General features: G+C 41.7%; 1 protein-coding gene across 3 annotated transcripts in view; it reads right to left on the bottom strand.

Annotated features, from left to right (window-relative positions):
* Positions 1 to 23,278, bottom strand: part of LOC148020723 (Tetratricopeptide repeat (TPR)-like superfamily protein) — a 232,694-nt gene that overhangs the window by 196,486 nt on the left and 12,930 nt on the right. For all 3 annotated transcript variants that reach the window (XM_087698546.1, XM_087698545.1, XM_087698547.1), the window contains exons 3-4: positions 20,410 to 20,535; positions 20,138 to 20,207 (exon numbers count right to left, since the gene is read on the bottom strand). In XM_087698546.1, the coding sequence (XP_087554672.1) occupies positions 20,138 to 20,207; positions 20,410 to 20,535 (196 nt within the window). The remainder of the gene's footprint in view (positions 1 to 20,137; positions 20,208 to 20,409; positions 20,536 to 23,278) is intronic.

The raw sequence follows: 23,278 nt of genomic DNA, 5'->3' as shown, positions 1-23,278 counted from the left end.
TTTAACAGCAAGAGACATTGGATAGGAAGGAGGTTAGAGCCAAATCTCAGTGTACTTCATCCAATATTAATAGAAGCTAAAGAAATACCGCAAGGGGCGCCAACTTTGGGGCCCACCGGGAGTCTATTGTCAAGGATTGTTTGGTAACATTTGCTTTTAGTTTATGTGAATTTTATGCTTGCTGTAATTAGTGCTTGATTAGCTTATTTACCACCATTTTAGAGAAGGTTGGTTCCAAGAAATTTGAAGTTTGATATAGCTAGTTGTTTGAGACCTACATGTAAGTGTTCTTGACCTAGTTTGTGACCAAATGCACATTTGATCAAGGGGCAAATTGAACTTGGTGATTGTTGGTTACAAAGGACGGATGATTATTCCAAATGTTGTTCTTAGGTGTACAACAAGTGTTTGGAATTAATGTAAAAAATAATACTCCAAGGAGGAGTACCAACATTTTGGGGCCAATCGAGTATCAACTCATCTAAATTTTCTTGAGGGCAATCTAGCCCAAAGTAGTAAAGTATTGAATTTTCATTTTATCGTATTTTTTATGAATGTATTACTAGTGTTAAATTTTTTATTTAGCATTTATTTTATGAATTTATTGCTTGTTGTAAATTGCTATAAGTCGATGCATTTTAGGATTCCCCCACCATTCTGTAGAAAGGAAGGTTAGTTTCATGGTCCCATTGCCAGGATAAATCAACTCTTTTAAGTGGATGGGCCCAAGATACCTAAATGCAACCCAATGCATTTGCAATTTGTTGAATCTGTGATCAGTTGAGTGCAAATCAGCAAGCATGGCATCATCATACTCTAGTGGTGAGGGTTCAAGAAATGGTGATGCATCACAATCTAAAGGATCATAGAGCATTGTAAAAAATGCAATGCTTGATCTTGGTATGGACATGCAACATGGGCAGTTGTCATAAGAACATGTATTTTTTAAACCTCACTTAACATGTGGATTACTTTTTAATTGCATGGTTAAGTAAATGTTGCACATGTGAGGTGTAACTGGGGTTAGAGTAAATTTATGAGCTCGAGACCCAAGAAAATCACAAGATGTCAAAGGAAAAAGTTGCTATAAGTTATACCGCACAGGTACTTGATGGTACCTGGTGCCAGTTGTTGGCCTAGGTCATTCATTTGGCCATAAGTGTCAGTTGGTGACACTAGAGAAGTAACATTTAATGATACCTAACATCAATCTAATGGTCAAAGATGGTGCAAAGACACTCGGGAATGGAAGTTGCCTAACCAATTTAATTATTGGCCAGACAGATTATTTTTTAGGGCATCGAAATAATTATTAGATTAATTTTCAGTATTTAAAGACTAAAAATTAATATTTAATTATGGTTAATGCTGGAAAAACCATTTGGGAAAGCTGCCACTTGTCAAAAATGCCCATGCAAGACTAAAAAACCATCTTTAGAGGCTCGAAAGAGGCATTTTTAGTGTATTCAGCCTGAAAAAGAAAGGAAGGAGATGCTACTAGTCTGATTTGCAGCCATTGCAAGACCTTCTCAGGCAGCCAAGGGCAAGAGAAGACCAATCAACAGCAGGTGACAGCATCTACAGGTTGTTGAGACAGGGTAGCAACAGTAAATGACTGATTTTCTTCAAATATTTGCATCTACAAGCTATTGAGATAGGGCAGAAACAATAAATGACACATTTTCTTCGGTTCTTCGCGAAGAAAGTCCAAATTTTCTCTCTCCTCAGCATTCTCTCTCATCTCCCAGTCTTTCTACAGCCTTGCTCCAAATATTGCAGCATTGAGATCACTAGAGGCTGAGAAATTTCAGATTTCACTATTGTAAACCCTAATCTGCACAGAAATTAGGGTTTACAAATAGCCTTGGGAAGCATGCCAAAAAATTGGAAGCTCCAAGACTTAGATTCAACAGGGTTGAAGCTATTTTTAGCCTATTCAAGTGGAGGAACCAGCAAATAATTGAATTTGGGGCATTTTCCATCTCCATCAAAACAGGTGAAGGCCAATTGATTATACGAATCAAGGGGAAAATCAGATTAAAGACTTGCTGGTCATTTTGAACAGCAAGGGGAGTTGAAATACCAAAAGGGATTAGGAGAATCCCATCGTACATCAACTTCTTCTTCAATTAAGTTATATAAATACTGAAAGGGGTGCCAATGTTGGGACCAAGAGGGTGTCCAATGTCCAAGATTATATGGTAAAGTGTGCATTTCAGTTTTGTGAATTTGTTAATTGCTGTAAATAGTGCTTAATCAGGTTATTTACCACCCTATCCGAGGAGGAAAGCTGGTTACAGCAGCATGTTGAGAATATTGGATTTGAACAAGATGCGGGTCCTTTGAGACGTCCACATGCTGAAAATCACCGAGAATAAGAGGATTTAGATGATGGAAATCTTGGTAATGTAAACACTATGCCTTTTGGACAACAAGGTATGCATCCAAATATGAGACATCCAAGATACTTTCATGGAAGATATGTCTTTCATGCTATGGTTGGTCATGGTCCTACTTCATTCGATATGTATGATACAAATGTTTTTGGTATGCAACAGGGTCGCATGGAATATATGGGCAAAATGTATCTTGGACTGGCTAGTGGAATGCCAAATCTCATGTGTAGTCCCATTGAAATGGTCCCCAATATGCAAACAAACACATTTGTCAATGCATTTGGTGCTCGTAGTATGTTTCATATAGATTGGAGCTGCTCAATTGGATGCAATGTTTCATCATGGTTAAGCTAGAATCATAGCAAATGTACCATTTTGGGAAGCAATGTGAAAGTTCCGAGGATCTATGTGGTCCAAATGGAAAAAGGCCTAGAATCTATGGTGGATTTTGGCGAAAGTGAAGTTAAAGGTAAAATTTCCATGTGCTACTTGATGAAATCTCAAGTTGGTTTCACCTATGGATGGATGCAAATGGATTTAGAAGGATAAGTGATTGGACAAGATGAAGGGACATTTTTTTGGGAAATCAAAGTCTTCTGCCATCACTACTTAAGGATTTTGATGAGCATCCCTGTTGGATTCAATGAAGAAGGTGGGATAGAGCCTTTGATTCATCCTCTGAATATGCTGAATTTTGATTATCATAGTTACGAATAAATGAGTTGCCGCTGATGGCCAGATGCATGGCAAGAGGGTCCAAAGTATTGCATGATGATCAAGGGGGAGGTTGCACCTCCACTCCCCTAGTGATGGATAGTTCATGTACATAGTGGATCTCGGATGTACTTGGTTTGCATCCAAGGTACTATATGCTAATATTGGGATCACTATTCAATATACTAGTTACTATGAGTTGGTATGCAAATATATATGCCTTGTAACTAGACTCTAAAGCTAACCATTTGCATGACATGTATTGACTAAATGGAATGTACACTTGGATGTGTTGTTCATATGCTAAACATGTATGGGCTTGCGGCCACATGGATAGTATACAATGCACATTTGTAGGTGACACAAGAGAAGTACATTTGCACGAGTTATACGTGGTTTGCAGCTGATGTAGTTTATGCATTAAATAGCCTTGGTGATTAAAATAGTCTTAGGTTTAGGCATGTGGATGCAACCCTTATGGTTCTCACAGTGGTTATGATTCATGTGTGCTGATCATAACTCATTCTAGTAATTGCAATCTTAGACATGCAGAGAGCATAAGCAATGGGTGCACACGTCACTTGCCTATGATAAAAGTATATTTTCCAGTGATAACCAATGCCTTTATACCATTGTAATGCAATCAAGGATGATTGCAAGGTTTTTAAGGGGGAGATTTGTCACATGATGACATGAATCTTTAGCTTAATGCTCTTTGGATGCTTAAGTTGTAACACTAAGTTGTATACATGTGAGGTGCACATGTGTGAGTAAGTTAAATGTGTGTCATGATGATAGACAATCCTAGCTTTGACAATGGGCAATAATGGCAAAAGTAAGGACATTGAATTGCCCCTTGGAAATGAGTTTGGGTGAATTGGGGCTTAGAGATTTAAATGATTTAATACCCTAGACTAAGATTTGTGAAAAGTTTCAAAAGTTTCATGTTCAAAGAGATTAGGAATTCAAAATTGCCCCAACCGTTTAATGTTCTTTTAAATGAGGACACATCAAAGGACTATGCAACTCATTTTGCACGTGGAGGCCCCAATAAACATGGAAATTTTCCAAATGTCAAATTTTCCTCAATTTTGGGCTGCTTTCAACTTCCAAGTATATCTTCCATGTTGGGCTGTTTTTCTCTCATCCTAGGCTGTTTGGGGCAAGTATGAGGGCTGGAGAATTGAGTGGTGGGCTGAAAGAGAGCAATAAACCATTAGGGACAGCAAAGAGGCATGAGGGTAAATCTGAGGGGTGGAGAATTGAGTGGTGGGCTGAGAGAGAGCAATACACCATTAGGGACAGAAAAGAGGCCTGATGTGACCTGTTTCACCTGCGCACAGCCAGCATAAGTCCTGTGCTCGTGCTTACCTGCCTGCCTGCAGACAAGCTGTCTCTGACCCACGCCTCTGTTCAACTGTTTCGCACGCCGCGTCAGTCCTAGCTCACATTGCACAGGCTCCCATCTGCCTTGTTCGACAACTCCACTCCTGCCCTTGCCATCCTGAGGTTCGTCTTCTGCCCAGCTCGCGCTCTGTCCCAGTTCGCATGTGCACACAGTCGACCTGATCTGTCCTGACTTTCCTGTGGCGCCCTGCTGCATCGGACTGCAAGGGTCTGTCTGTGATGACCTGCTTTCATCCCAGGTAAGACTGAGTGAGTGTGATTGTTAAAGGTCTGTACAAACAGTATAGCAGAGCATAGATTTGCCCAGAGCACCTGAGGTACAACGGCCTGCAGAAGGAGACAGGTTCAATTCTGTTCTGTAACAACCACTCAGGGCTGGAATAAACTGTGTAAAGCGCAAGCCTCGGATATGGAGAATTTGCAGGAATCTAATGGTATTGATATGGCCTTTCTAGACCAGCATATTGGAAATGGGGATGATAAAGATTTGACAGAATCAGATGGTGATTCGTCAACTGACGATTCTGGGCAGTTAATCAAAGGGGATGAGATGGGTAAGCGTCGTAAAATGTCAGTAGAAGAACCAGATTTGTGTGCCCTGAATTTGCCTCAGCAAAATGTTCATGCTTCATGTTCACAGTCTAATGAGTCTTTTCAGTTTATGCTGGCCACTGCCAATCATCTTATGTCGGAATATGCTCAAGCCAACGAGGGTAAAGCGAGTTCTTTACCGGAAGGTGAACATGTGGTTGCTGTTATGGGTGCTGATCTGATTCTTCAGCAGATAGCTGCCTTTCATGAGAGGGCAGCCACCTTTGATTTTACGGGAAGGACTCCTTTGATCACTAAAATCCGTGCTTGGTTGCAATCTATGCCTACTATGCTTGTCAATGTGGAGGTGCATCCGGATGATGCTTCAGGGCAAGGGCAGGCCTCCCTTGTGGAAGAGATTCATGATGGACCCAGGGGGTTTTTTGAGGTTCTTTTCCGCTCTCAGGAAGTGTGTGCTCATATTATGCAACGTATCCCGTTGTTCATGGATGGTCAGTTAGTTCATATGGTTCCATGGAGGCCTATGGCGGAGTTTCATGAGGTACTTAGGCAGGCATGTCCAATTTGGGTTGAGGTGGTTGATTTTCCTGCACATCTTTGGCAACTTCTTCCCTTGGTTCTGAGATCTCTTGATGAGGTTTTGGTGGAGCCCCGGTTGGCCTCTCGCAATAGGAATAAGGCCTATATGCTTTGGGATACAGGGAAACCTCGTCCAACTCAATTTCAGGTTTCGAGGTTACAAACTTTGGTCTATGAGCTGAAATGGGGCACATTTGCTAGCCAGTGTCTCAGATGTGGACAACTTGAACATTTTATTTCAGAATGTGATAGAAGCCAAGAGATATTGCAATGGTCTATGGATCCTGATTTGGATATACATAACTATCTTCCCCAACAGATGGTTCAACAGCGTGAAGCTGTTCTTGAGCCGCTTGTCCAGCAGGGACAAGCAGATGGAAAGAAGGTTGCTTCTCAAGTTGTTATTGAGCGTGTATCGCTTTTGGTGGGTCAAAACGTGTCTCCTCAAGATAATTCTTGGGTTACAGTGGTTTGTCGTAATGCTAGACAGAAGCCTCGGTCAACTCCTGTTCACCCAGCTCCGTAGACACTCACCCAAACTTTTCAACACAGAGGTAGGGGATTCTATATGAAACCACAACCTACAATTGGTGCGAATGAAAGCAGGGTTTCTAATACTGCTCTGCGTTTTGACTCGAGAGGGAAGCTGGTGCCTCCTCGGGATGTTTTCCGTCCCCAACAACAGCAGTTTCCTCGTACTTCGATTGTTGCTGGTCGAGGAAACTTTGATTGCTGGTTTGCAAAGGGCAAATCCGGTAGATGTGATTCGAACCGAGATGGAAAGATTTTAGGCAGCCAAAGCAATTGATGTAAAAGGGAAAGGGAAAGTGGGGGTTCGGTAGTTTTCCTTTTCTGTGATCCATCATGAGAATTTCCTTATGGAATGTTAAGAGTATTTCTTCGGGCCATAAGCAGTATTGGCTGTGGAAAGTTTTGTTAGGTGCCAATTGGGATGTTTTTTGTGCTATGGAGCATAAACATCATGCTTTGGCAAGTTTATCCTATGCATATAAGGATTATTCAATCTTTTTTAGCGGTCATAATCCACATAAATCTGGAGTAATGTTGGTCATCAAATCTTCATTGCAACCATCTTTGATTTCTCTAGACTATCGCGGCAGATTTATGATTTTGAAAATCCTATATGAGGGAGAGGTTTTATGGCTAGTGGGTGTGTATGCTCCTTCTACTGCTCGTGAACGTCATTAGCTTTGGGATGACTTGCATTTCCTTGCCATTGCCCGTCAAGGCTTTGTAATGGGTGATTTTAACACCTGTACATCATTGGATCAGACGACTTCATAGCACTCGGTTATGGATGGTCCTGAGCGACAGGCTTGGGATGCTCTAGCAGCTGTGTCTTTGAAACAAGACATGTGGCCTTGGCTGCATCCCTCTCAGCCAAGACATACTTATCGTTCTCTTCAGCATCCAAACACATGGGCTAGACTGGACAAGATCTATATTTGTCAGAGTGATTCTTTTCTCCCTGCAATCATTGATATGTGGGTTGATGAGCGACAGCATGTCTTGTCTGATCATTATCCTTTGAATTTGGATTTGACACACCGACCTGTTCATGCCTATAAGGCTCTCCTGGCTCGTTTGCCTATTCGTTTCAATCAATCCTTTTTGCTGCAAATTCAGTTTCTGGAATGTATTCAGCGATTAATATATTCTTTATGTTCTAGGGTCCTATCAGAAGGGATGGAAGCATGGGCTGTTTTTAGGCATAATGCGGGTTCATTATCCCGACAGTATGGTGTTCAGCATGCTTCCATTTTACATGCTGAATTGAAGCATGCGCAATCTTTATTGGCCCATTTGTTGTCTCTGTGTCACTTGGGGGATACCACTGATGACTTACTCACATGCATTGAATGGTTGAAAGGCCAAGTTCAATCGCTACAAGAAGAGGAATATGCTAAATACAAATTGCTGTCCAAATCGGAAGCTTTGCACGATAATAACTATAAATCTCATCAATTCTTTGCTCGATTACATCATAAATATGCCCGGGAAAATATTGTCCATTTGAAGAATGAGCAAGGTGTTATGGTGACAGATCCTGCATCCATCATTCAGTCGTGTGTAGATTTTTATAAATCACTATTGGCCCCTCAAGAGACTCTCTTTGATGCTGTACACTCAGCTCGCAGATACATTTGTGACCTAGTTAGTAATCACATTCAACCAAAATGGGTAGCCCTAATCGAGGCTGATATTTCGGAGGATGAACTGGAAGAGGTGTTGTCCCATATTCCTAGAAGGAAAAGCCCTGGTTGGGATGGCCTTCCTAATGAGTTGTTTTCAGCCAATGTTGAACAGTTTAAGGATCCGTTGACTCACCTGTGTCAACAAGTTTGGAATTCTAGTGTTATGCCTTCGGATTGGAAGATTGCAGTCATTCGGTTATTGCCTAGGGTTCCCTCTCCTACCTCTTTGAAACAATGGAGATCCATTTCTGTTATGGGCTCCTTATACAAAATCTTCTCAAAAATCATTGCCAACAGACTGTAGCCACATTTGATCCATCCACGTCAATACGGTTGCATTGAGGGTCGGAATATAATGCACAACATCTTGAATGTTCAGCTCGGGATTAACTTTGCAAAAGCTTCAAGCCAATAGATTGTTATGCTTCAAGTTGATATTGAAAAGGCATTTGATCATGTAACCTCGTCTTTTTTGAAGCAGCTAATGTCCACCATGGGGTTTGGGCCACGTATGGTTTCTCTTGTGGATACTATTATTCAGGGGGCAGTGGCCCATAGTATTGCACTTAACAGAGGGATCACCGATGAAATTGTCTTATCTCAGTCCCTTCGGCAAGGCTGCCCTCTCAGCCCTTTGTTGTTTGCATTGGTCACTCACCCCATGCTTTCTTTGTTGGATGAGTTGGCTAATCAAGGTGAAATCATTGATTTGTCTCTTCCCAATGGGACCCAACTTCTAGGTCAATCTTTGGCAAATGATTCCTTTATGTTTCTTAAGGCAGATCGCTCGAATGTTGATCGGGCAATGGTAGCATGAAAACTTTTTGCTATGGCATCGAGACTTCATATTAATGCTCAGAAATCCACTCTGCCCTCTTGTACGGAAAATGATTTGTAGGCTTTGGGCTGGAAAGGTATTGTGATCCCTAAGGAAAATATAACCAGACATTTGGATTATCCTATTGGTGTGGTGGTAGCTCCTTGTGCCTTGTTGGATTGGATGGCATCCCGTATTCATGATAGGTTTATGTACTGGAAGTCTCAAGACTGGCCTTTCCATGTGAGACTTAAAGTTACTCAATGCATTATGATCAGCATCATTTCGTTTTTCTTGCCGTTGCTTCCTTGGACCAAGAAGTCCCTACTGGAATTGGTTCAGCCTATCCGATTCATGTTATGGACAAAGAAAGGAAATCATTTGGACCAAGTGTGGATTTCATGACAGCATGCAACTACTCCTGGGTTGCAGACAGTCCTAGATGGTGCCATTCCTGGGCAGTCCCGTCTTTATTCTTTTCAGCATATTTGTCAACACTTTTAGGTGCCTAGAGCATATCATGATATTTGGTCGGCCATCCAAGACAGACTTTTGAGATACTATCCTTTGCATGTGCTACAACTATTGTCTCCCTAGCGTGACTGGAAGTTTGTCATTCCTGATGATTTCGAGAAAAGGTCAACTAACCAGATATATCATCAAATGGTGGAGGCCAAAAGATGGGTCACGGATAAGGCTAATAAAGTATAGCATCTTCAGGATAGCAAAAAGAAGTGGCAGGATAGATTCATGCACCTTTGGAAATCTAAGATTCCGTATCAGGGAAAAGTTTTTATATGGAGGCTACTTATTAGGGCTCTTCCTACTGGAAATGTGTTGCGTGCTCGTAAGATCTCTACTGGTCGATGTGTATTTTATACTACATGTGATGAGACAGTGCTTCATCTTTTTCTCCTGCCCTATTGCGAGACAGATTTGGAGCTTTGTTTCCCATGTGAGGTTCTCCTTGACTCAGCACCGGATATCAGCCCATTCGTGGATTATGGAAAAGATGTCCTCCATGACCTCCTTGAGTTCACATTATTCCTGCCTTTTCCATTTCCTTAGATGGAGAGCCTTGTGGCATACTTGGCGTACTCAGAATGCTTTCATTTTTTATTCAGTTTCTGGCATTCATGGTCATGTGGCCTGAATTCGTGGTTTAGTGTTGTGGCAAATCTCCTCTATGGTGTCTACTGATCTAGTTCTTCCTGACATTGCTGCTCCCTGGCTGGATATTGTTCACTCCACACCAACTATTCTTTCGGTGTGACATTCCTGTGTTAGAGTCTGTGTAGACTTTCCTTTATGTCTGCCATTTTCAATGTTGACCTAATGGTTTGATGTAAATATTTACTTTTTAATTCAATTATCTTCACGAAAAAGAAAAAGAAAAAAAAGAGGCCTGATGTACAGCACTTTCCAAGGTTGGAACAGCAAGGCAAGTATTGTGCAAGCATTGCTCTCCCAAGAAAGACAAAGAGTTTTTTCTAATTTGATACTCACCTCTTCTCCCTCGGCAAATCTGAATTTTCTCAGCCCAATTGGCTAGTACAGCTCTCAATTTCCATAGAAATTATCGTTTCTCATTTGTCTAGAGAAGTGTGCCATCAAATTGCAGCCAAGCAACAAGGGAATTTGTTGAAAATATGAGAAATTACGACAAATTTGAGCTATTATTCCGAATGTTGTCGGAGAATTGGCTCGGTAAATTCTTAGTTGTACAATAGGTGTTTGGAATTAATGTAAAAAGAAATATTGCAACGGGCCCCAAAACTTTGGGGCCAATCAGGTGTCGGCTTGTCTCAATTTTCTTCAAGGCAATCTAGCCCAAAGTGGTAAAAGTGCTCAATTTTCAATATATCATTTATTTTATGAATATATTGCTTGCTGTAAATTGCTATAAATTAGTACATTTTAGAAAGGAAAGTTGGTTTCAATCATTGTAGGTGATGTTTCTTTTGTGCCTATTTGTGGTGTTGGCACCTTCACTTTATTGCTTGATTGTCCATCTTAGAGCTTTGTTTCGAAGGTCCTATGTGTTCCGGACTTGGGCTTCCATCTTCTCTCAATTCATGGCTCTACGAGCCTCAATACCCAAGTATTATTCACCCAACAAGCCGTTTTTGTTGAGGATTCCACTTCAAGAGCCATTCTAGCCACAGGTTGGCAAGAGAGGGGACTCTACAAGCTCCATTCCTGTTCCATTGTGAAGGGCCCTTTGAGACACATTTCTATTGCCACACCCATTCCCAATTGTGCACCACCCATCCCACAAGCTCTACCCCATCGCCCTATTGAGCTAAAAATGCATTCTTAACTTAATTAGCATTAATAACAGCCCCAAAACTCAAAATTAGCAAACTTTTATTAAAAAGAAATATGATCCTAGAGAGTGTTTGTGTTCCATAAGACAAACCCTAATTTGGGAGGACCCATCCAATAGGTAGGTTATCCACCACTCAATCCAATCTCATTTTGGAAGTTTGCATGCTATCCACTGTTGTCCATCAATGGTGCCTGCTATCCAGCCTTCTCCATCAGCTAGTGACTCTTTTCAGCCTGATTTCTACTGCTGATCTGCTGCATTTACTGCTCCACACTGCTGTCCAGCATGCATCTTGCATAGATCTACTGTCACTTGCCAAAATCATCAGCTGAAGACCTGCATTTGACTACCCCAGCTATCACCCAATCTGCCACATCATATCTGAAGCTGCGTTTTGCAGTCTGCAGTCTGTCGCCTGCTAGCACATCTTCGACAAGTGAACTGCCTTTTGCTGATTCTACACTATGTCTCCCCGTTCATACATTGATCAACCACACCTAATCTACATTTGCTGCTACTAGACATTTACGGAGGCTGTTTGGTCCATTTCACGATCCATTAGAGTAGAACACACTCTCCAAATCATACTCACTACCCCGTTCTTAAAAAACACCAGATTTCAAGGGTTAGTATTTCACCTTTGCATAGTGTGTTTGCTACATTGAGCATCGTGCATATATTCAGCATTCATTATTCATTCATTATCTTCTTCAATGTTCATAGGCTTTGAGTTACCCTTATCCTAACTGTGTTCTTTATTAATTTATGCTTTGTCATACGATTGCGTTTATTATCTGTAGAGAAGTATTTTTTTACATGGAGATGACTTCGAACACTTCTACAATGCTTCAATCTCGAAAACCCTCCATGCAGAGATCCAACTCACCCAAGCAAGAGTGAGCTTCGTAGCTTGCTCCACAAAAATCCAACATGAGAGGAGAGACATGGGACTACCATTGAGTCCATAAACTGTAGGAGATAACACAAGCCAAGTACAATCTCATCCTAATGCATCAGGCTCAACAATTGCTAGAAGGTAAACCTTTGTTATCCTCTATAGATTCAATGCACAAATCTACTAATTTTACAGGAAAGATGGATACTCCACATGGGATAGGCCATTCCACTAGAGAAACCAACACGAAATATAAGCCTCTATTCTCTACCCCTCCATTCACTCCCATGCAAGGTATGCCTACTTATACTTCATGATTTTGGTGATCTTCAAGAGGATGAGGGAATAGGACAATCAATCCACAACGGTGTAAGTCCCACAGAGGATCATTATCTTCAATATATAAACACAAGAAGAGATGCTTATAAGAAAAGATATGTAAACCCTTCTAAGTTTTCCTTCTCCTACTTTTCCTTCGAGTTTTGCTTATCAAGGTCAATTTGAAGTAGGTGAATCATCTCATTCTCCGTTTCTATCTTCATCCACATTTCATTTTCAAAAGCTAAATTTGAAAATTCAATAATCCACTCACACTTTTTCACCTCAAGTAGATTTCCCACCCACTTCTTCCACTACATTAACATTCACACTATTCACCTTTTCTATGTATACACCACCATTGACATCTCACATCACACTGCGGTGGTTCATAAACATAGACACATCCTTTAGAACCTTTTCTTCTCCAAGTGGTGCAAATGCACCTATGAAAGAGGCTCGACCTCTATCTTATACGCTTTCGCACTTTACACATGGGATTATGGATACCCTCCCAAACTTTCCCAAGTATGGATCAGTTGGTACCATAGTTTGCCCAAATGGCTTTACCTAGTGGACCAACTAGTTATGTTCCTATGCCTCAACCTACACTTGGGCAAGGCTATCCACTCCCCATGCCTTCTCAGGCAACATCTTTTGGACCATCACAGCCTATTCCTACCTACCCATCTCCTTCTCGTTACTACCCACCTTACCCCTCTTATCCGACACCTCATAGTTCTCCATCCTTGTTAGACAAGCATGCATTCACTGACAAGACTGGTTTTAATGGGTCGAATTACACTACTTGGTCAAACCTAATGAGGCATGTTTTAGACTCATAGAGCCTATGGGATATTGTACACGGGCTGGAACCCCAACCAGACCCTCACCTTGTTCCATATGAAGTCTTCCATTCGATTGGCGCCTGCTGTCCAAACTTCTCCATCAGCTGGCATTGTTTTCAGCCTGATTTCTATTGGTGATCTATTGTGTTTATTGCTCCACATTGCTGTCCAGCCTGCGTTTTACACAGATCTACTATCACCTACCCAAATCATCAACTAAAGACCTGCATCTGAATACTCCAACAGCCTGCCACGTGTCATCTGAAGCTGCATTTTGCAATCTACAGTGTGTCGCCTACTGCCACATCAAAACTAATCAGCATTTTGCTGATTCTGCACTCTGTCTATCCATCTATCACACTGATTTGGCCACACTTGCTGCCAATACGTTGTGGGATCCGTCAGAGTACAACACACTCTCTAACTCATACTTGTGCCCCAATCCTAGAGACATGGGAGTTCAGGGATCAGTATTTCACCTTTGCATAATATGTTTGTTGCATTGAGCATCATATATATATTCAGCATTCATTTGGATCCACCATACACAATTCTCGAATGCCTGGTGGGTGCTATGGGGCCCATTCCCAAGTATACTCCTTTCCACCACAATCCCACCATATCAACCTTATCTGAGCACTACCACTCCTATGGCCTCGGTCAAGAACATCTTCATGAATAAGACTCATTTCAACAAGTCGAATTTCACTACTTGGTCAAACTATATGCAACAAGTGCTCGAGTCTCAAGGTCTTTGGGACCTTGTTGTTGGTCTTGAGCCTATGCATAACCCTAACCTAGCCCACCCTGATTACATCCATCTATACCTATGCTTTATTGTACGATTGCATTTGTATTTTGTGTTTGAGTATTTCTTTACAAACTCCATCTAAGTATCTTAAATACATAAAATGACGAATAAACAGAATGTCATAGCTCCTATTATCCTCATTTGACTTAGATTGAGGTTCATAGATAGGAGGTGATTGTGACAACACGATTGCTAACACCCCCTCTTAGATCTTGGATGTGGTGCAAGGCCAGAGGATCCGATGGTGGCAGGAGTACCGCTATTGATAAAGTCCATCAATGAAGGATGCCAGCCAAGGAGTAATACCCCCTCTTCAAATAAAATATTAATACAACAGGAGGCCATCATAGGCCAATGGAAATGGAGAGGCCTCAAATGGATCACTCTAGAAAACTCTAGTAGAGAATGGGTGAGCCAACTCTATGATCCAACTGAGAGATGATAGTGAGGAGCTTTTGAGAGAACCATTACTTGTCAAGAAAGAACAACAAGGAGCAAGGGCCATGGGATGGCTATGCAAGGGGTAGGGAATGGTGGTGTGAAGAAGAGTGTGGTGGCACTGCTAGGGTTTGCACTGAGGAAATAGAGTGTACGACCATGACAGAAGCACAACGAGACAAACACGGACACAAAGCAAAACTCAAAACTCAAACACAAACAGAATAAAGGATAGAAAGAACACAACTATGCAGTGAATGAATGTCTTAAATGAATGTAAGAGTATATAGTGTGCCCAAGGGCAGAGTAGTGTGTCGGAGAGTAACATCTACCAGAGATGGATCTCAAGTGTTGCGACAACCAATTGGAGTGACAGAGTGAGAGAAACACCAAACACTGATTACTAGAGTGTGAGGAAACTGAGGTGATTGCAGAGGATGATGTGTGATGATGTGGGTGAAGCAGCAAAACGTAGTAGTAGAACGCATAGTAAAATGCAATAGTAGAACGTTGCAGTAAAATGTGGCAGTAAAACACCACAGTAAAGGAGCAAACGAGATGATGGCAGCAACTGCGAAGGTTGGACTGCCACGTGGTCGGAGACTGATAGCTGAGATCTACACATAAGGGTGAGAAATCTACACGGGGGAGATGAGATTGAACGGGGCAGCTTGTGTCTATTTATAGATGAGGATGGATCCTTCCAAATTAGAGTTTTACTGAACTCTCTCGAACCACTCCTGTTTTTAGGGTTTTCATTAAATTAAGCTTATTTTGGGGGTGTTTAAGTGGCTAATCAGCATGGAATGCATTTCCTAGCTCAACACCCCCTCTCAAACCCAAAATAGGGTGAGAGGAAGGCGTTTTGCCCAAGGCATTCCACCCCAAAGCAACCAAGGCATTGGATAAAGGGTGCACGGTGGCTACCGAGTGGTGGCCTACCAAGACTATAGAGGCGATGGTTATCTTACTAGGGGAGTCCAAGTAGTCACCCCAGAGAGGACAATGCATCGGAAAAAGGATGCTTGCTAGTGGCCTACCAAGCCCTACAAAGGCAGATGGAACTACAATGAACCTTTTCTTCTTTTTTTTGGTTTAAGTAAGAGATGGTTTGCTGTTGATTGAGGAGAAGACGGTAGAATGTGAAGGGATAGTTAGGTCCAATGCATCACAAAACATGCAAGCTATCCATCCACTTGAGGATGTCGATGACGAGGGAATGGTGATGAAGTAATGGTGATGTGGTGGACAAGCCGTTGGTGGAAACAACTTAGGATCCATCTAGTGGTGCTCTGTACAATGAGGATGCTACATGCTGTGAATTGCTTGTACAGCAGGTGCCACTTAGAGAGTGTCCCTTGTGGGAAAATTGTTCACTTATCCAAGTGTCCTAGTACAAAGACGATGAAATCATGCAATGCAAAGGGTGAATGTACAACGGAGGGGAAGAGGGGGGGCGGGGGGGGGGGAAGGCCAATGTCAAAGATAGGTGCCGAAACTTGTAGAATACCAAGAAGGGTAGGAATCCTCTCTCAACCTAGAATGGTGACGCCAAAGGAGGAAGAGGAACCAAATATCGGTCTTCATGTGGTGTCGAGAACCAGAGAAGAAGCATCCTGACTGGAAGAGCGAAGTAGAAGTCCCCGCAGGAGGGGAAGTCTTCATGCTGGTAGAAGAGCAAAACTCCTCGGAAGATGAAGTTATGAATGGAATGGTGCACATGCCATGTCTCTAGCCCAGGTAGGACTAGAAAAATTTGTATATTAGCCTTGCATTGAAAACAAAGTCTGCAAAAGAGAGTAAGATCTGCAAACATAGAGGTTAGTGGTGAGATGCTCTAAAAAGAAAAAAAAAATTGAAATAAAAAAGGAACTGAATGAACAAGTGCAATAATGCAAATGTATATGTATGTATAAATGCAGTGGAAGACTTGAAAAGGAAAGGCTAAGTGTGTGACCACCATTGCATACGGCGAGGTGGGGAAGAAGGCCTAGGAGGTGTAGTGGAGTTTCTAGGAATACATGCATAAAGTGCAATAGGACCGGTGTGAGCAGACCAATCAGTCAACCCTTGAGGAGTGGAGTAGGATGGTGCTGAGACTGTCTGTGTGCCACATGTTTAGTAGCCGTGGGGATTGAAGAAGCAAATGGGGCAGCAACGGGAGGCGTGGCCCCACTAGATTGTGTAGTCGTAGTAGTTTGTTGTGGTTTTCTAGGAGGAAGACCTTGGGCCTTGGTATGACACTCCTCGTCCACATGGCCCGATCTCGGAATGTGGTTTCCATCGAAGGAAGAGGTGTCACCCTTGTTTTGGCTTGCCTTCACATCTTGCGAGTTCTTGCCATTGTTGGTTTTCCCTCTCAAAGAAGAGGCAACCAACCCTCGCCCCTCTGAATAGATGTGAGGGGAGGACTTCTTGTGGACTTGATCATGCAGCCTTGTGTAACACAAGAATTGACACTCAAAACTCTTAGAAGGTCGCCAATCTAGGTATTGAGATAATGTGTTGGATAAAATGGAAGTATTTATTGGGCAACTTATTCAAGAAGAACGTGACCTGATTGTTGTCTGACTTCAGAGAGCCAGTAGTAGCAAACTCTGTTAGTAACCACCAATATTTGGCCAACTTGACTTTCAGATCATTCCCTTCCTTAATGGAAAACTCCTGAAGCTCAAAATCGATGTTTATACGTAGAGTACGAGCTCGAGCCACATAGCGGTTGATGAGATGACTCCAACCTTCCAGTGCAAGGGGAAAGTGTTGTAACTGAAAGTGAAACTCAGGAAGCAAACCTTGCATCAGCTTGACATTGGTTATGGCATTGCAAGCTCTCCATAAAAGAATTCGGTAGGATTAGGGTAACTTAGAGAAAATGAGCATTGAAGATGAATGAAGAATAATGAATGAATAGATACAATGCTCAATGGAGTGAATACACTATGCAAGGCAAATACTAAACCCTGAACTCTCATGTCCCTGAAGGACAGAGGCAGAGGGTATGAGTTAGAGAGAGTGTCCTACTCTATACAAATCCTGAAACACAGTAGACAACCTCCAACTCTGTACAGCAACAGCAAATACAAATCTAGAGAGTCTTAATCAGTGCCAAAAAAGACTGAACAGCTCAAAACAGTAGGCAGCAGGCTGGAAACTGTCAAAAGGATGCAAATGACTGCTGTAAACAGCAAATGCAGCAGTAATGATGACATGGCAGGCTGGCGACAGCTACTAGATTGAAAATGCAGGCTGCAAATGCCTGATCTAGTAGTAAATACAACAATCTAGTGACTCTGAGGCAGTGGATGATGGTTGGAAACTATCATCTGATGGCTGTAGATTAGTTGCAAGCTATAAACGCAGGCCAAAACAACTCCCAACTATTGAGCTAAAACTCATTATAACTTAATTAGCTATTTATAAGAGCCCCAAAACTCAAATTTACCAAACTTTCATTAAAAAGAAATGTGTCCTAGAAAGTGTTCGTGTCCCATAAGCAAAACCCTAATTTGGGAGGACCCATCCATTTATAAATAGACAGGGTACCAACCACTCGACCCTAATCTCGTTCTTGCAGCTTGAACATGCTTTATCTCTGTTGTCCACACCTTGCTTGTGGAGGATATCTCAGTTTGAGCTGTTGCCTACTGCTGTCCATCATCAGGCACCTACTATCCAACCCCCTACTGCCATTGTCAACTATTTCCAGCCTGTTGTCATCACTAGAACAGCTATGTTTGTTAGCAGACCTTGCATTTGCTGTAGCAGCAGTGTCACGACTCAGGCAGATCTGCATTTTGCTGTTCTAGCCTGTCACCCAGCTGCCACATCATCATTTGATCAGTATTTTGCTGATTCTACCCCTGATTACCTAGTCAAACACTAATCCAGCCTATTCTGAGCTACATTTGCTGCTGGTTGACATCTCCGGAGGTTGTCCTACTGCCTTTCAAGATCCATCACAGTACAACACACTCTCCTACTCATACTCTCTATCTTGGTCCTTCAGACACGAGAATTCAAGGGTTAGCATTTCACCTTTGCATTGTGTGTTTGCTCCATTGAGCATCGTACATATATTCATTCATTATCTTTTTCAGTGTTCATTGTCTCTGAGTTACCCTAACCCTAACTGTGTTTTTTATTAGTCTGTGTATTGTCATACAATTGTGTTTGTTATCTATAGATGAGTATTCCTTTACACCAACTAACTAATGAAGGGCTAGATGCAAGCCCTAACTGAAGGACAACAAGCTTCAATTGAGATATCCACCAAAAGGGGTGTGGACAGCAAAGAATGCGCACCAATAATCTACAAAACACAGTTAGGGCTTGGTGGTAGACAGCCTATCTATTTATAGATGAGTGGACCCTCCCAAACTAGGTTTTGGCTTATGGGCTATAATAAAAAGCTAATTAGTAGGTAATGCATTTTTCAGCTCAATAGAGTTGGCCGTAGCACATTTCATTTTTTGCACAATGACCAGTTTTATAGTTCAGTTGGGCAAGCTAACCTAGGCATCCACATTTTGTGCTTGGCCAATTTGTATACCAATTTTATTTATAGGCAGCCTGCCATCTCACTCCATCATTCCATCTGATCATCTTCTCACCCAACCTCTATCATCATCATCATCTCCTCTTGCCTCTGTCTAGCACCCACACTCACACCTAGAGCTGTGTGTTGGGACTGACAGATATCAGCCATTGTACCATTCAGCCTCAATCAAGCTATTCCTTCATTCTGTGTTCCTTCTATCTCTCTCTACCTCTATGTTTTCCTTTCCATTGCACGCTCTCATAGATTTAGAGGTGGTCATGGCCCATTACGACCATCCATAGGCAAACATTCGAGCACCAGGGCAAAGAGCCTTGGCCTTAGTCCACTCTTTTCAGCACCCATTCATAGGATCTACATGTTTTGCCTAGGCCAGAGCTTTGGATTTTCAGCCATGCCCTAGTGGTTGCACCTTCACATATCGTCCAACATGGAGACAAGGATAGTGACATCTCTCCCAAGGCCCAAGATCAGGCAGGCAAAATTCAGCCATGCCTTGCTGGTGGCGCCTTCACATCTTGTCCAACATGGAGATGGGAATGACCTGCCCTCGCATTTTATCAACATGGAAATAGAGCTAGTGCCTTCTTTCCTAACGTCAAGTTTCGAACATCTTCAACTATCAGCCTCTCAAGTTTCCAGCTATGGTACATGTGCATCTTCCATTCTTCCTTTCAAACACCTTCAACTATCACCTTCAAAATTCTTCAGTTATCACCTTCCCTACTGTTATCCTCTCAAGTTTCCAGCTATGATATATGTGCATCTTTCATTCTCCCTTTCTCGATCTTTGCTATATAAGTGCATCTATAGGGGATCCTACTATTTATTTCTCACCTTTATTTTCCTTTCTTCTTTTTAAGAGGGCAGAGCATGCCCTTGGAATCCATCTAGTGTTTTTGAGTACTCTCTAATCCCTACACTCTTTCATTTTTAGTTTTGTTGTTCTAAAAGTCTGCTTGGGAACAAAGTAATTAGGTTCATTCGAGAGACCCAAACAGCCCATCAAGCTTTTGCATGGAACATCAAGCCAAACATGCAAAGGAAACTACCACCTTTTACATGATGTACATGTATTTCGATTACTATCATTGATAACAACCATGCATGCAATAGGAGTTGAGTAAAATCTCAAAGAGCTAGTAACAATTCCCAAGTCTTAAGCAAATCTTCTAACCAAAGAGAAATTTCAATGATCACAACTAAGGCACAGAACCCAACTCCTACTAATCAAAATAGACAAGGCCGACTCTTTTAGTTACCTGTAATACCAAAGCCCAATTATACAAAGCATCGTAATCTTCAGAATTCCTTTCAACCGCACTTGCATATCTATGGAAAGGTAGAACTTTTAGCCAATGGAAGTGCCAAAAAGTACTCATTCAAAAGCTGTTACACAAGTAATTTCACTAAGCATATTCCAGAATGCACACTTGAAAACCAAAATCCATGTTCTTTACATCTATCACCAATCACGTTTCAACAAATGTAAAGTAACTCCAAAAACATAGAAACAAAACATCTTTACAATCACCTTTTCGCAGCAAACGCAAGAACTCGCTGCCGTGATTGCCCTTCATCATCAGTGCTAGCAATGTTGTAAAGCACCGATGTGCTCACATTTATTGTATTTGGATTACGATGCTTTGACACCTCAACCCTTGATCGTGACAAGCAGTAAGAGTTTAGTTAGACATATTATTGTGAAATGTGGACAAATAGTAATGTATAAAATGTGATCAATAGTAGGCATGGTGTGCATAATCACTAACTATTTGACAAGTTCTTATCTCAAGTTACATCAAGAAAACTCTCTATGACTCCTTGACACTTCCCAAATCCCAAATACATGACAGATTGCCTCCTTAACACTCCACATAACATGATATCCACCACCACAAACTAATATAACTCAAAGAATATCCTATTGACATGCACCAGCTTACCCATGGTTGTATGTGTAATGCTTCAAAACCAATGGCCATAGCAGTAAAATTGTCTCAATCAAAGACATAAACAACTGCTGACATAAGACTTCTTTAACCTCTCCAAGCTTCATCAATATTATAAAACTTGTCCGATCAAAAACTTAGCTCCACATCTTCAACCAATGGTCCATTTGAGCCACATCCCCAAGCCCGCCGTTTCTTCAAGCCTTCCCTCGCCTTCTTGTCATCTTCCCCCTCCCTTGCATCCTACCCTGCCTACTTCCTACATAGGCAGTTGCCTCAAATTCTTTGCATGCAAGTGCATGTAACCTGTCTAAAAGCATGTCCTGTTTACTTTCATAAAGGCCAAATTTGCACATATATATGCAATACATGTGGTAGAATATCAAAGTTAAAACGTATCATTGTCAAAATTATTTCTGCCAGTCCATGCTAGCATCCGTTCCAACATACCACCAATTCCAACTTGATTTAAGCTGTCAAACAGGTTTCCATGATCCCAAAAGATGTTGCCAGCAAAATTATTTGCAGCCACCATGTTATGATAAATCAGTGAGATTAATATCCCTGGCAGCTTTGGTTCAGGATGATTTCTGCTGCATGCACTATTATTTGCAGGTTGGGGATGTAAGCAGCATGTCCAAGTGATTAGGACCATCATTTTTCAAAAGTCAAGTTCAGCCTCATTTGTCACTCCTGCAAGTATGTCTTCTGTCATTGCTGTGCCATCTAAGACCAAGCCTATATATGGAGGCCAGCACCGGTGTGCTTTGAACAGGTTTACAGCCCCACAGCCCTTGCTTCAAAGTAGACAATATTCAGCAAGAAAGTGCTTTCCCTCAGCAGCTGCAGGTTAGCATAAACTACCACACCATGTATGCAAAAAAATGAGTTGCATTATCTCAGCTTAAAAGCATCTATAGTGCTCCTCAGTTCAGGATAGTGACACCAAGCAACAGCATATATTTAGCCTCATAGCAGCCACTAGGAGCCTTGCTTAAATCCATGCCATCTCCCCAGCCACAAAAAATGCCCAAGTTTGCATGCCTTCTGCAAAAAATGAAGTTCTCTCACCACCATCCACTTGCCCAAATGCTAGAAATTATCCTTGGATCAATTGAAACTAGACATCCATCATAGGTCCCCATCATCATCATATCGTAACTCTTTGAAAGGGAAGATTGAGAAGAATAAAGGAATCATCTCACCAACATTATCCCATATACTCTTGGACATGCATCTAAAGCACGTGCTATAGATAAATTACTATGCTATACATCCATGCCACCTTGCAAGCATCTAGGTGTATACTAGCCCATGAACTAATTAAGCTATATATCAAGTACAACACACTTAACTAGTGCAAGAAAATCCCTCTATGCATCTTATCATTGTGGAACTTGAGGGTAGGGATAGTACTTTTAAAGCCTGGTATATGATCTTTCCAAAAACTTTTCGGAACGCATCAAAAGGTTAAGGGATAATATTGAGACATTTTGCCTAGCTCCATTTTGGACATGTTCATTCTGCTATCCTAGCTGATCTTTGGAGCTCCATCATCCTCTCTCAAAGGATGATAGAATCAATTGCAGGGAATTCACATCATTAGCAAGAGCTTGGACAACTCCATTCAAAACTTTGGAGAAGCATAGCATGTTCTTTGCATCATAAAATGATGATGTTAGTTTAGAACATATCATGGGCTTTAGGCATTGTGTTTACCCTTCAGTTGGGTGCCAGACAGAGACAACTGAGTGGCCCATTTTAGGGTCTCTTCAGTTGTCTCGTGTCTTGTCCCAAGGCTTTTAGGGTTTCTTCCACTTGTCTTGTGTCTCATCCCAAGGCTTATATGTTTCACTCCCCTCTCGCTGGTTGAATCACATCATCTTGCATCCTTGGAGAGAAAAAGACTGGAGGCACTGTTGCTAGTCATCATTGTGCCAATGCCCTAGCAGTATGTACTGGACATCTCATGCTTCATCTTATGGATTTCATTATCCATTCCTTTCTAGTTTCTTGTGTTCATGTATTCTTTTTTTCTGTCATTGTTCATGCTTTCTCTTTCAGCTTCTGATATTCTATGCATTATCACATGGTATCACATGACCTTGTTGCTGGTTTGCTGGTTTTGTGTGCTGTTAGTAACAATTTCAGGTCTAAAACCTCTGCTTTTTTCTGCTGTTGGAGACTTCATACCTTGTGTTTCTGCTACCTAACCATTCCTCTCGAGGTGATGACTTATTCCCAACCATTAGCAACTTCATAGATGCTGCAGGCGACCTGTTTTCTACCACCAGAACTAGCTGCACTTTGCATTTGTGCTGTTGTGACCTCATTTCAGGCTATGACCACTTCCACAAGGACCATGCATCTATCACCTAGTGAGCTGCATACTCCAAGATTTTGCACTTGTAGGGCGACTTCTCCTAATGGTTGGTAAAACCTACGCTTTTG

Source organism: Lygodium microphyllum, chromosome 18 (assembly GCF_053477565.2).
Source record: "Lygodium microphyllum isolate KBCC chromosome 18, Lygodium_microphyllum_v1.1.10, whole genome shotgun sequence".
Lineage (NCBI taxonomy): Eukaryota > Viridiplantae > Streptophyta > Polypodiopsida > Schizaeales > Lygodiaceae > Lygodium > Lygodium microphyllum.
This window is presented reverse-complemented; position numbering and strand designations above follow the sequence as displayed.